This window comes from Artemia sp. Qi Xiang Cuo, chromosome 3 (assembly GCF_049724085.1).
Source record: "Artemia sp. Qi Xiang Cuo chromosome 3, ASM4972408v1, whole genome shotgun sequence".
Lineage (NCBI taxonomy): Eukaryota > Metazoa > Arthropoda > Branchiopoda > Anostraca > Artemiidae > Artemia > Artemia sp. Qi Xiang Cuo.
In genome coordinates, this window is record NC_142796.1 from 67022652 (window position 1) to 67037866 (window position 15215).

Consider the following 15215-nt stretch of genomic DNA (forward strand, 5'->3'; position numbering starts at 1 on the left):
GAAGTTACGAAATTGTTGGTCTAACGGCAACCGTGTCGATAGCTTTTTGTATAATAATAAGCAGTAATAATAAGTAAATAAAATGTCCTAAATAAAGAAATTTAGAAAAATTTTTAATTTATTTTATAACGCAGTGCAGGTAAAATATCCTAAACTATATTATCCTCGTCTACATCCATATATATATTATTATACATGTAAATTATTTTTTCACTTCACCATACTAGAAAATGGAGTCTTTATCTCCTTGTTAAGGGGGTAGAGATTTTCACAAGACCTGGAACATATGATTTATAGTTTGACTTGGTATCAAGTCTATAGGTAATTTTTTGGTTTCCAGTTAAAAATTGAAAAAAAAGAAGCCATTTCAACAAAATGTACTGAGTAACGCCAACACTTCTTTAGGCTGACTGGCCTCTCTAGGCTATGTGTTACTTTTATTTTGTGTGTTTGAAATTTACTAATCGTTTTTCGAATATGCCCGCATTTGACCCAGGATTGTATCCAATCCAGATAAATTTACGGTAAATTCTAGCTATATTAATCTATTTTCCATATCAATTGTAGAACTGATTATTGTCAGTTAAACCCAGGCATCTAGAACAAAAGGTAAAGTTCTACCAAATCATATAGCCATTGAGTTGGGACAAAAGTGAATACACTGAGTTTATGCTGAACAATATAAAATCATTTCTATCAGAAATGAATTTCAGCCTATTATGCAATTCAGGGTTAGGTTAGGTATATATGGAGGGGGGGGCTGGAATTCATTTCCAGTAGAAATGCTTATTATATTTGTAATCAGCATAAAAAAAGGCAGTAAATTTCTACAAAATCATATTATTGTGTTAGGAATAAAGTGAATACACCATTTGATGCCTTTTTTTATGCTGATTATGAATATAATAATCATTTCTATTGGAAATGAATTTCAGCCCCCCCCCTACATATGCCAATTCAGGGTATATATTTCTACATTAGGGGGGGCAAATTTTGTTTCTGATGTAAATGGGAGGTAAGTTTAAACTTTAATAAGTTTAATACTTTACTCTGTGGAGTTTGGATGTGATATCTTCCAGGGAGGGAAGAGGGAAGAACGGTCTTTGGACTGATTTGTTAAAATAAAAATGTTCAATACATATTCATAGACTGCCATACTTTCTTTTTCTAAAGTGACCATTGAATCAACCCAGTCAGTTGGTTTGGAGTTTTTTTCAATTATACCTTGTTCTTCTATGCAATTAAGTTCTGTTTCTAGTTTTTCTTTAAGTAATGATGGGATTTTTCTTATTGGGTATCCTGTTGGGACTGTGTTATCCTTCAGGTGCAAATGGCACTCTCCATTTAGCTTTCCTATTCCTTGGAAAAAGTCTTTGTAGTTGCTGACTATGTCATCCACTTTTGTCCCATCAAATGCACACATGTTGCAAGTGTTTTCCTCAACTTTAGTGGCATTCAGGAAAAGTTTCACTATGTTCAGACCAATGCTTGACTGGAATCCAAGAATTGGCACTGCCTCAGTTTTGACAATAAAGAATGGTAAGGTTTCAGCTTTGCTTGATTATTCCTTACAGTTCAGCTGGTATATGCCTCTGACAAGAATTGGCTGACCATATTCCAAACAGTAAGCAGTATGAAAATGTGATTCTATACCAGTAGAGTAACTAAGTTTTACTGTGAGTAGTATATTATATACCTTAAGCTATTTATTTAGAATTGTTGTTGGTGATTATTAGAATTGTTGTTGATATATATATATATATATATATATATATATATATATATATATATATATATATATATATATATATTGTGCATTTAAAAAAGATGTGCAAAGATATTGCAATAATTTTATTTTTACATGAAAGCCTGTACCTTAATCTACTTGTCTACATAATTTCCATGAATATTGATGCCCTTGTCATAATGTGGCACCAGTTTTTGAATACCCTCCTCATAAAATCCTGCTGCCTGACTTGTTAACCACTGTATCACAACTTTTTTTACTTTGTTATTGTCTTGAAGACGCTGACCACCCAGGTGTTTTTTCAAGTGCAGGAACAAATGGTAGTTGCTGGGCACCAGATCAGGGCTGTATGGAGGATGATCTAGAGTTTCCCATTTAAAAGATTTGATGAGGTCTTTGGTCCAATTAGCCACATGTGGATGGGCATTGTCATGCAGCAAAACAATACCCTTGCTCAACTTGCCACGTCTTTTGTTCTGGATTGCATAATGCAAATTGTTCAATGTCTCACAATAAGATGCTGCATTGATTGTCTCATTACAAGGCAGAAACTCCACTAGCAATACTCCTTTTTTGTCCCAAAAAACTGTGCAGATGATTTTCTGGGCAGAAATTGTTTGCTTAAACTTCACTTTTTTGGGTGATGATGAATGTTGCCATTCCATGGATTGTTGTTTTGATTCTGGTGTGATGTAGGCCACCCATGTTATCTATATGATTGTATTCAACTGTATGTCTTGAATGTATCTACGTGATATGTATAAAAAGATAAATGGCAGAGTTAAGTTCACCATCTCATCTGGTATGGTGAAAATGACTCCTTCAATTCCTGTAGAAAAAAGGGGGTATTAGACAGGGTGCAGTTACTTCTCTGCCCCTTTTTAATAACACTGTCATTGTGCCACAACAGAACATTCTAACCACATGTATATTTAAAGGTATTGATTTTTTGCTAGCTAACTATGTTGATGACATCCTTGATATTAGTAGAAGAGCCTTTGGAATTGAGGAAAATTTTTGAAATCAGTTGTGTTAAAGTTCTGCTTTAACACATACAGCAAAATAGTGTATTTGCTGTTCTGCATCTACTCACCCTTGCACCATTTTGGTCTCTTCCTACTGCTTCAGATATGAGAGATATTAGAGGCAGATTATTGGCAAAAGGACCTCTAAAATTGTCCTTTGTGGATAATGTGTTTGTTTTACATATAATTGCCCTTATTTGTATTTTTTTTCTCTCTTCTTTTAGTTCTTCTTTGTTTTGGTTTTGTTTGTATTTGTCAGAATTTATTTAATTTATTTGTTTCTTTCCCTTTTTTTTCTTTATACTCCACCAGTGTTGTATTTCACGTTTATGATGGGCAATAAATTTATGCATACAAAGTAAAACACAAAAATGTGTCTGGAGAAAAATAATGGATCCAAAGTCAGTACAAGAAACCAATAGTTTCAAACTTACTTTTCTGATTTGAAACGTCAACTCTTCCTTTGACTCAAGAATTGATGTTCTGAAAATCCATGTTTTAAAGTCAGACTAACAAATTAGTTAACGAAAATTAGGCTCATTACATTGTTAGCAATGTTTAAAATGCAAAAAAGCACTGTATAAAAATTGGAAGAGACTAGCCTTAAAGATATTTTGGTTAGGATCAAGAGCCCACTTATCCCAATGTGTAATATATTGGGATTACAACAGCTATTCTATACAAAATACAACATAGAATAGTTGCTGGTTTTTGCATCTTAATTCCTATAGGTTTTCTCATCCTTATTGTCTTCCAAAGAAGAGCCTTTACTATTTTGCCTATGTTTTGGCAGTTACTAGTAATCATATGGGATTTTTGTTTGGTGGGGGGGGCAGCTCTCTCCATAAAAATGAACACACAAACTTTTTAACAATGGCCACAATTTAAAGTTAGAAATCTGGTAACTTAGAACAAAAAGTTCTAGATTACATGGCAAAAACGTTCCTGATTACATGGCTAAAAAGAGAAAATTAGCTGAAAGTTTTGTATAAGTGATTGCTTACATTGCCCAATCCCCAATCAGATTTTTACTTCCTATAGGCTTTCTAAACTTTACAGTCATTCCATGTAGAGCCTAGACTACTTAGTTTAGCAGGTAACAAGCTACAGCATAGCCTTGTAGCCAATCAAGTACTTTGTTCATTGTACAAATTTCCCAATATTGAGATCACTGCAGCAATAATGAACTTATCTCTTGCATCTAGTTTAGACAAGTCTCTGTTTTTTTTTTCTATTTTGATAAATATCTTTTACCCTCTCTTTACCCTTTTTCTTGTTTTGTTGTTTTAAGCTTAATGCCCATGCCACATCATATATAATAAGGAAAGCAAACATAATATAATAAGGAACATCAATAAGGAAAGCAAAATTTCATGAATGACAAGGCAATTTTCTTGATTTTAGCGTCACACTTTGTATTTAAAAAGCAAAAAGTTAAAATTGCCAGAAATTAGTATAATGAGTTTGCACCAACAGTAATTTGTGTCCAACTGTTCTTTAATAATACTATGTCTTCTTAACTTTTCTCAGATTCTTCTCCCAGATAGAAAAATCGCTGTTCTATATTTCCATTGTTTCTAGTTTTAAAAATTATGCCTGAAACCTTGACTCTGATTGGTCAGTCAAGAAATTTATGTTTGAAAGTTGAATAATGTTCAACTTGAGAAATTACGAACAGTGAACTTAATTGGCGCTGTAGTTGTGTGTGATTTTGATTTTATCAACAAGTTTGACTATAATGTGGCATGGGCATAAATCTTATTAATTTTGCTCTTCCTTTTATTTTACTTTACAGGTTGATTTACTTTTTGTTCTTCTTTTGGGTTATTAATTTGAAGAAAATTTGTACATAATAGAAGTTCTTCAATGCAAAGAAAAGAACATTTAAAGTCATAAAAACTATAATACACAAGCAGACATTATAATTAAAGAATAATGAAATGCAAAAAGACCAAAAACTAGAAAGAGTATATCACTTCAAGCATAAAGATAAGAGATATAGCTAAATAAATTAATTCTAAAGAACACAAATTGGCACAAACAGGAGTAGGGCCACCATCCTCTAAACCTTCTAGAGACCAAAGTGCTATTTGCGTTTTACTGAAAACTGCATGTATTTGAATAAATGAAGATTACTGGAAATAACCAATGAAAGTAGATTGATTCTTTAATGTTTTATGATATTAATTTCTTAAAGTCTCAGCAATTTTTGGCCTTTCAGTGACCATTCTATTATTCAAGGGGGGGATTAAAAGTTAGCATAATGTTTTGTCTTCTATATTGCTCAAACCATCCTGAACTACTTGTACTTTTTCAAAGCAGATCAGTGTAAAAAAAAATCAATCATTTCTACTAAGAATTGATGTAACTGCATATTTCTATCAAAATTCAATGTTCTCATTAAGGTCCACTTGGTTCAGTTTAATTACACTGAAAGTGTCATGCTGATTGGATTAAAATAATGAATGGAATCATTTTGGTGTCTCACAAATCAATGCAATTGACTTTCCTGTTAGCTTTGATTGATTCTGTGTGCATGTCCTGTAAGTTGTTGGTTGATCAAACACCAAAAAAAAATTTGTGAGTAAAAAAAAAAATCTCTTCAGTTGTCAGGTCAGTTTGTCAATTTTGGAACAAACCAATAGGCCTATATACAGTGCCAAAATTAAGTGTCAAACTAAAAATGTTCCAGCACTTTATTTTTTTTTTCTCTTAACATAATTCCTGAAGTTCCCCTACCCTTCCCAAAAACCCCTAAAGGTTTTGTAACTTGATCTTCCTTGTCATTGCCAAGATACTATAGATACAGTATTTTGATAGCCTAAAAGTATTAAAACTTTTAGGAGGATTGAAACACACATTTGTTGGTCCCCCCATCTCCTCCTTCTAAACACAAAATATGAAGTCGTCTTGCCTCCTCCTCTCCCAAACACTCCAAAAGTTTTAGCACCATTCACTCTAGCCGTTCCTGAGATTTTGTGGATATGTTGTTTTGATAACCTGAATAAATGTTGTTTTTTTTCAATTTACCTGTGCCCCTCCCCCAAGTTAAAACTCGAAGTGTATTTGACCCTTCAACACCGCCTAAAAATTTCAACTCGATCTCCTGAGGTGATACAGCATGCTATTTTGATATGTTAGATGTGCATGGTTTCTTTCCATCTGCATTATTACTTTACAAGGTTAGATATAATTGAAAAGGGGCTCATAATTAAAAAAAAAATTAAAATAGATCAGAGATTGAAACCTTCGCACACTTCACCCCTGGCCCTTTTCCCTGCTTAAAATTCAAAGTCTAGCTACTTCCATCCTCGTAAAACTTTCTGAAACTTCCAATTTCATTTGCAAGGGGTCTCCACTCCAGGATACTGTAGGTGCACCATTTTGATTTCCTGGAAACACATAGTATATTTTTCATTTACCTTGCTCCTTTATTGTGAGTTGATTATAGGTCTTGTAGTTCAAAAATGTTTAGGTGGATCAGAGAAATAATTTTTAGTATCAGTGATGTAACATTATTATGCACTTTCCCCTATGCAAAAATAAACTTTGAAATCCCCTGCCTCATCTCTGTAATACATGAAATTACCATCTGCATCCCCCATGCCGTTTTTGAGTGGTTGTAGATATGTTATTTTGGTGCCCTGAATACGCATAGGGTCTTCAGATTTACCTCTGCCCTTTGACCAAGTCAAAATTCGAGGTGAGACTTGACCCCTGAACACCTCATGAAAGTTTCAACTTTATCTTCAAAGTTGTCTTTGAGATATTGTGGATACCCAAATACGCTAACTTCTGCTTATATAATTACTTTTGATTTACATAACAGCTTCACTGTGAACAGATTGTATTCCCAAAGGGACATATTGGCAGATTTGAAACAAAATATGTTTAACCCCTCTGTGTCCCCTCGTCTGAGTTAAAGTTTGAAATCCAAATGTAAGTCTAATCTCCTCCCCCCCCCCAGAAAGCTCACCGAAAGTTTCAACTTCATCTCCCAAACCATCTCCAAAATATTCTAGCTATGCTACTTCAATGGCCTTTATTCACATAGTGTATTTCGAATTTTACCTCATCTCCTCCTCAAAGTCAAAATTTGAAGTCTGCTTTTTCTTTGGAGTTGCCTTTGGGAGCCCGCAAGTTTCTGTGGCAATCCCTTTCATACCAAGTAGCCCTCACCTAGCTTCTTGGCCCTTACCTAGCATATCATATATTTCTTAGCCTACTTACTTAATCCTGATGTTGGGGTGGTGTTGAGAGCGTCGTCAGCCTTCTCCACGTGGGGCAGTCGGCCCTGCATCAGACAGCAAAATTCCAGCTTGGTCCAGGAAAATCCCGAGACTATCACTTCACTGGAACTTGGCTCTTCCTCTTGGATGCTTCCAGCCACTACTGGTTGGTTCAAAGTCGTAAACATTCTGAACCGGAGTGTTGGCAGGCAATCACAAAAGATGTCCAAACCAACAAAATGTCCTCTCGGCTTTCAGGTGTGGCAAAGGGGACTGGGAAGTCATACTTCGTAGGCGGTCATTGCTGACAAAGTCTGTCCATTGGATTCCCTCAATTCTACAGAGTCACTTAGATTAAAGAATGTTGAGATGGCACTGGACAGCTGCAGTTGTAGGCCAAGTTTCAGCTCTGTATAGCAGGATCGAACAGACTGCTGCAAGGATCTTCATTTTGATGACTTGTTTGATCATTGGATTCTTCCAAACATGGCTCAGTCTACCAAAGGCGGCAGAGGCCTTGGCCGTGCGGGCAGCAACTTCATGGCCAATTTAGCCATCCAATAATATGATAGAACCAAGATAAGTGAAGTGGTCAACCACTTCGATTTGGTTTTCGGTGACCAAGTAATTAGAATTGTCGGCGTCAGGCTTTTCTGGACTACCATGACTTGTCTTCTTTCAGTTAATGGGATAGTCCTGTCCTGGCAGCTTCACCCGGAATCGTGTTTAGAGCCATGAGCAGTTGTGGCTTGGAGTTGATGGCTAGTGCTATGTCATCAGCAAAGTCACAATCAGTGACCACTCTATCCCCGTACTTATGTCCAAAGCTCAATTTCTGGGTTGTGCAACTCATAACATGGTCAATGATACAGTTAAATAGCTCAGGAGCAACTAAATAACCTTGCCTGACTCCTGTTCTTCCTGGAAAGAAAGTGCTACATCTACCATTTATTTGCACACAGCTCTCAGTCTTTTGATGCATGACCCTGAGTAGGCGGACATATTTCAACAGGAGGCGAGTATTTGAAAGGATAGTCGATAGAGAATCTTGATCACCTGAGTTGAATGCTGCCTTGCAATTGACATAAGCAATGAAAGCCTGCTGGCGGAACTCGTTCGCCTTCTCAATGATATGTCTTATGGAGAATAGCTGCTCTGTCGTTGATTGGCCAGGTATAAAACCAGCCTGCTCATCTATGCTTTTGTTGGAGGTGTGCAAAGCATCGCTGCAATAAAACCACAGAAAAGAGCTTTCCTAGTACTAAGAGGAGTGTTATCCTTTCATATTTTCTGCAGTCCCTCCTGGAACCTTTTCTCTTCTATGGTGGTAGGATCACTACTGTACGCCAGTCTTTCGGAATGATCTCCAAGTCCTGTATTGCATTGAATAGCATTTGGAGCCATAGCAGGATAGTGCCACCTCCTTTTTTAAGCAGCTCCTCAGAGATTCCACAGATGCCAGGACCTTTGCAGGTTTTCAATTTCTTCACTGCATTTTGAATTTCTATCACTAAGAACAGCTCAATGTCAAACATTAACCAGGTTGTTATAGATATGGGGAAAAGTAGGAGTTGCAAAAAATGGGGAGAGAGGGGATCCATTAAGCAGAGATGAAATGTGTTCATTCCACCTTGAAAGGTTGGAAACTATGTCTTCAAGGAGCACTCCATCCACAGATAGTATGTTTTCAATTGGTCGAGCAAACTTGCCCGAGAGGTCAAGTAAGTGTTTCTACACTGATCCAACGTCCTTCCTTGTGGCAGCTTCTTGTAGCTCATCAGCTTTGGTGTCAATGAATGACTTGAGATCTCAATGTATAAGCTTATTCTTCACGCCATTGAGATGTTGATAGGGCTTCATATCCCCCTGCAGTCTGGCCTGCCTTTGGAGGGTAATGACGTCCACAGCCTCCTGTGACAGCTGAGGCTTTTTGACCTGAACTTGCAAGCCAAGGGTTGTTCTATGCGTTGGGGACTCCAGTTTTAAACGATTCCCACATGGCTTCAATGTCCAAAAGCTGGGACAGGCTTTCAAAACTGTTTTTAATCTCAACTGCGTACCGCTCTTTGATCGCAGGATTATCAAGACTGTGGAGACTTAGTGTTGCAATGCGCTTGTCGACCTTCTGAAATTTCAGCCTAAGAGGAATTTTTGGCAAGACAAGTCGGTGATCAGTATTACCCAGGTCAGCAGCACGAAACGAGCAGCAATTAGAAAGCAACGACCTCCATTGCCGAGAGATGATGATATAATTAATCATTTTCTTTGTGACGCCAACGCTACTATATGAAGTATACTGATAAATTCGAGGTCTTTCGAAAACTATGTTGGAGATAACAAGCTGTCAGGCCTTGCCCCATGGCGTCTTTCCATATGCCTGTGGGATCACTAACGGTAGGATTGAAGTCCCCAAGAAGAAGCAATATATCATGGGGAGAGGCAGAAGAAATCAGTTTCGTGAGCTCTGTGTAAAACTGGTCCTTAACATCGGGGTCAGCCTAATTTGTTGGTGCATAACATATAACTATAAACAATCTTCTATGAAGGTGTCTCAGGTGGCCTGCGAGGAGACGCTCTGATATTGCACTATAGGATATGAGTGCATTTCTAGCTCTCTTATGAAGAACCAGACCAACACCAGCTCTCCTTGTGTTTCCAGTGCCCAACCAAATTAGACTGTAATTGTTATTGATGAATTTCTCACCTTTTCCTGGCAAATGTGTTTCTGTAACCCCAGCTATAGCAGCAGAATACTGCTTGAGCTCATTAGCGAAAAGTAGCTCAGCACCTGGAAAATTCAGAGTCAGAATATTCCAAGTAGCAATTTTCATACCACTCTTTTCAAGGAGGTTCAATCTTTGGGTAGTTTGACCACCGTCGTCAGGATATCTGGGGACATGCCGGGGTTGGCATCGTAAATGGGAAGAAATATCCGACGCTTGATTGACGCTTTTCATTGCAAGATAGTTTTCCTTGCCAAAGCAAGTCCAGGGGACAGGATGCAAGCCTGTCACCCAACCCTCCTCCCTTTTGCGGGACTTGGGACCAGTAACTGTGACCTGATGATACACAGCAGGTGGGGTACACAACAAATTTTCAGAGGCTGGTTTCCATGAATATAGATCCTATGCCCTGTTGCAGCTGTCCTCCTATAGATGATCCTCCCACGATGGTGTTCTGCTTCACCTTGCAATTTAACCCGTTGCTGGGAGAACTTTTCTAAGTCACGGGACGTGTCCACACGCCAGTGGGCTCTGCTGAGTGTATATTCAAGGGGCCTTCTTCGTCCTCCGTTAGTATTTCTGACCTTCGGTCGAAGGCGCCCCAGTTTCTATTCATGGACCCCCAGAGACTAGGTCCCCCTTCGTCTGCGCCTCCTAGTGGAGGTACCCATCATATCTGTTGGACATTCCCCTATTCGCCACCTGGGGACACGCTGAGTGGCCAGGGGGAGGTCTCTACTGAGAAGATGACTTTGTAGCTACTCAGATACCTACTGAGTGTCTTCTTAGAATATTTCTCCAGCGTAAATATTCCTTGCATATTTCCGTTCAGCATATTTTTTAATACAGTGCATAGTCATTCAAACCAGGGTCTAAAACTATCCTTAGATAGTTTCTCAGGTAAACTTCTAGCTTACCTACCACGAACTTTCGAAGCACTTACGTTGGAGAGCAACACTTAGCCACTGTCAAAAACCATGGCCTCTACTTTTTTGTTGCTAAAAAATCATGAAGAAAGGAATCCCAAGGTTTTATCAATGTAAATTCTTTGTGTTTTCTGTGAGGGAATGATCACAGAAAACACAGAGACCTACTTCCTGGTAGATTATGTAAATATTTACCGAAATTTGATTCACTGATTCTTGCTGCATATTATTAAACAGGAATTCCATCATTCTTTTAGCTAGTTTTCTTATATAACATAGGACTATATGGGACCTTTAGAGAGGGGCTGGAGATGAGTTGTCAAAAATATGGTCATATTAGGAGCCTTTCTGGACTGCCCAAATTTTTTGAAAAAATTATTACAATCTTCATAGAGAGCCATTGGAACCATAGTTGTTGTTGTTTTTTTTTTTGTTTTTTTTTGTTTTTTTTTCGAAATTGGTGGCTTAAATTTTTGGCAAGTGACACCACTTAGTTATTTTTATGTGTTTGGTCAATATTCTATGGATGGGACTTCATTAACGCTTGAAACACTGGGGTTTTAGGAGGGGTAGACCTAATTTTAGCTCTTATATTAATTATTGAGGTTTGTCTGAATCTAAATCAAAGCTGTGGGAGATCATAGAATCAAATAGGAAGATAAGCTCTACTAGATTATGTAGAGTATCCTAGATAAAAAAAAGTGCTATTTAATGAATGAATTTTGGGAGGTTTTGAGATTTCAGGACGCAAGAATAAGTTCCAAAATTAATGTTAAGAAGACCATGACTGAGACAGACAAGTTGCTCAGACTAGTAATAAATGAAGGTAAATAGGTGATGTTGGGTTACGAGAAGATCGGTCAAGTTTATTACTTCACTTACCTTGGTAATATTGTTAGTAAAGATGGTTGATGGATTAAAGATGTAAAAAGTAGAATAGCCAAAGCCAAGGGTTTTTTTTTGTTTTCCTTTTCGGGCTATAATGAAGGTTATGTTTTGGACTATAATTAACGAAAGGTTGAGATGGCTAGGACATGTGTTACGGATGACAGATTGCCAAAAACTGTCCGTTTTAGCCGTCTATGTGGGGCCAAAAGAAAAGCAGGTTGTCACCGAATGGGACGGGAAGATGTCATAAGGGAGAATTTGAAGGAAACCATAACCTCATAGGAGGTGGGTAAAGAGTGAGACTTTGAATAGATTAGAGTTGAGGAGGAACATGCCTCAGATAGCTTGGCGCTGGAGTCAATTGGTAATAGTGGTACTTGGACTGCCAAAAACATAATTATTAGTACATTAACGTATACAGTTCACAAAAAAATCACTAATGTTCATTAAAATGTACCAATCAATTAATGAATAAGAAAACTGCAAAATTGAGCCATCAGGTCACTATTGGAGACCAAGGACAGCTTAACTTCAATATTTGAATATTTTAAACAGATGTTTTTTTTTTGTTTTTTTTTTAATAATTAATTCATTAATTAATTTTTTTTTAATAATTGATCAGCAATGATTCAAATGACGCAATTGACTTAGCTATACTTCTGAAAATACAAGTTTTATTAGTCAATCAAAGAATGATATCATGGCTGAAAGTTCAAAGGCTCATCTTCTAATTCTTCCAAATCCTTTTAGTTGCAAAGAGCTATGGGAGGAGACTATTACACTATACATTTTCACCTACCCTGGAATGGGAGACTTTTTCCCCAGTCTTTCTTTGTTAATTAACAAGGCATGGGAGCTGAAACTGTTAATCAATTCTATACAACACTAGATCTCTGTATCAGTGAGTGTTTACTGAGAGTCACAGTGAGAGTTTACTAATGTCGGGATTTAATTAGAGCGAACTTGAGTCAATCAGAATTTTTCATTGAATGTTTCGGGTAATCAGAAAAATTCTGTGAAAAAACCTGATTGGCTCAAAAGGGGAATAGGTATATCTTGGTATCAGTAAAATATGATTGTGAATTGGCCTTTAGTATATTTCAGGATTCAGTTTTTATTTTAATGCTAATAGTCTTGATATGAAACAGGATACACATGGTCTTTCTTCTTTATTTCCTTCTTTTTAATTTTTTTTTTTTTGTGGTTTTATATTTTGGGTCCTAACGAAGTCGTATATTTATTTGAAGTTGATATCCTTTTTCAGGTGAAAAAATGGCAGATCCTATGCATATCTCAAACATGGACAGCAATGAATCATCAATAAGTAACAAAGATCATCATTTTAATCAAGGGCAAAATCTTCACTATCCATATGGATTTACAACATACACTGTTCCAACTACTCACCAGAATTTCACAAATTCCAACCATTATGCAAATAATTTTACTAACCCATTTCAACCGAGCCAACAGAGAGATAATCAGTTAAATTTTGCATTCGATCTATCAACAAATAGAAACGACTTTATCCAACAAGCACAGCAGACAATTAGTTCATTTTTTCCAAGACAACAACCAGTTAGTTTTGATCTGACAATGAAACAGGGATTTATATATGGTGAAAAAAGTATACCAAACTTCAATAACCAACAACAGCAAAACCAGGATTTTAATGGTCTTGTAACTCAAAGTTTGGATTCAAATGTGAATTTTGAAATACCTATTAATCATCAGCAAATAGATCATTCTGCTAAAATCGAGAAAGTTATGTCATCAGACTTTCTACCCTCCAAACAGATGAACTCACACATACTCAACAGTCCTCTTATCAGTAAAGGGGTGCAAACAACTCCTCCCTTACCTGGACTGATTCATCACTCAATTCTCCCAGATTATACGTTTGGACATAAATCCACTATACAAAAGCCACCTAAGAAGAAAAAATCTTTTGATGAAAAAGCAGCTGAAGCAGTCACTGAAAACTCTCCACCACTCAAGAAGCAAAATGTCCTCGAAAACTTGAAGATAGCTTTCCAAGCTTCTAGCAGCTCATTGAATCCTTCTTCTGCTGATACAGGGCCAAAAGGTGGTAAAAGTAAGGACATTTTTCCATGTCCTCATTGTGAAAAATCATATAGTCACAAGCCAAGCCTTCGAAAGCATATAGCAGCAATTCATGATGAAATGAGGTATCCTTGCCCTACATGTGGGCTTGTTTTTACTCAAAGGACTGGTGTTCGTCGACATGTCAATGCTGTTCACTTAAAAGAAGTTAGCTTCACATGTGATATATGTGGAAAGAACTTTTTTAGAAAAGCTCTTCTTAAGTTACATCAAAGGTTTGATTTTTTTTTTTTTTTTTTTTTTTTTTTTTTTTTTTTTTTTTAGTTAAATATTTACAAGATTCCTTTACTGGCATAGGGACAAGGAATACACTACTCGGTAACTTTCATTATGTATTTTTCAAATATAGGCTAATAATATAATTATTTCACTATATAAAATAATATATAGTATAATATATATCACTCCCCTCCTGACGGGTCCGTGTAGAACCCTAATTAGTATATTTCTTTGTTAATTCATTTTTTGTGAACAGGTTCCTTGACTCATCAAGACCATTCGACCCAGCTTATATTTGATTGTACATGAATTTCATATCTTTTGGGTATCAAATGTTACCTAACGATTTATGTTGGTGCATAACAATGGTATTAAACAGGATAATGTGATTAAAGGAAACAGGCTGCATATTATGAAGTAAAAGTTCCATTGCTGTGGCGTTTTGTTTTAGTGTTGTCTGTGTCGCAGGACTATACGTGGGAATATCAGGGGGAGGAGGTGTATTTGCGAGTGAATGATTATTGTACTTGAAATGAGCACGAGTCCAGAATTTTGAAAAAAAAATTGTAGTTGCAATTTGGTACAAATTACTCAATTTTTCTTTAAAAATCATTTCTGCTTTGTAAAAAAGGAAAAGCTTTATTTTTTGTAACTTGCAGTTCAGTTTCACATTTGACCTCTCCCCCTCCCTCCCCCGATATTTTTGATGCATTCTATTATATATATATATATATATATATATATATATATATATATATATATATATATATATATATATATATATAGCCTGCTATTACATGATGTCTGCGCTTAAGATAGGAGGAGGGGGGGGTCCAACACTGGTTCGAAGGGTTTTTTTTCCTAGAAAATTCGAAGATGCCTTATTGAAAAGGTTTTTTGTTGGTGTGTTTTTTTTTTTTTTGTTGTTTTTTTTTTTTTGCCTTCCTCCAGTTCTTCAAAGAACTGGACAAAAAAATTGCTTAGTGTTTCTTAATGGTTGTATTTCGTTGCGTTAATATATTTTGCACATGAGGAGGTCCTATAGAGGTATTTTGGAAGAAACAAGTGCAGAATTTCTGGTGACCACTCCTTCTATTCGGAGTAAGATATTTTTTGGTAGTTAATCCTATCTGTGCTATATTTCTTTGCGAAAAATAGCCTATAGAATATAAGAGGGTTAGTAGCCTCATTATATGTTCATTATACATTATATGGAACATTATATGTTCCATTAAGATAAACTATTATAAAAAGAATATATATCTCTGAAACGTGCCATTTTGGCTAAACTTGTCTAAATACTATTATAATATCAATATGATTAATGTTACTGA

The 15215-nt window shown here is 36.4% G+C and overlaps 2 protein-coding genes across 3 annotated transcripts in view; one reads left to right on the forward strand and one right to left on the reverse strand.

Moving 5' to 3' along the window:
- The first annotated feature begins 238 nt into the window (after positions 1-238).
- LOC148954437 (uncharacterized) overlaps positions 239-15215 on the forward strand; it is a 46887-nt gene continuing 31910 nt past the window's right edge. The window contains exons 1-2 of one of the 2 annotated variants that reach the window (XM_089087087.1): positions 239-321; positions 12803-13877. In XM_089087087.1, the coding sequence (XP_088943213.1) occupies positions 12811-13877 (1067 nt within the window). In that variant the 5' untranslated portion in view covers positions 239-321; positions 12803-12810. Of the gene's footprint in view, positions 322-412; positions 525-12802; positions 13878-15215 lie in introns of those variants that run through there. The other variant, XM_089087088.1, reaches the window with a different exon arrangement.
- Positions 9500-9958, reverse strand: LOC148954438 (protein CFDP2-like). The gene has a single exon (XM_089086269.1). It carries the CDS (start codon positions 9956-9958, stop codon positions 9500-9502), a length of 459 nt encoding a protein of 152 aa, XP_088942395.1.

What these genes read in the sequence shown, in the direction of transcription:
- LOC148954438 (XM_089086269.1), bottom strand. Translation starts at nt 9,958, where the DNA reads ATGAAAAGCGTCAATCAAGCGTCGGATATTTCTTCCCATTTACGATGC.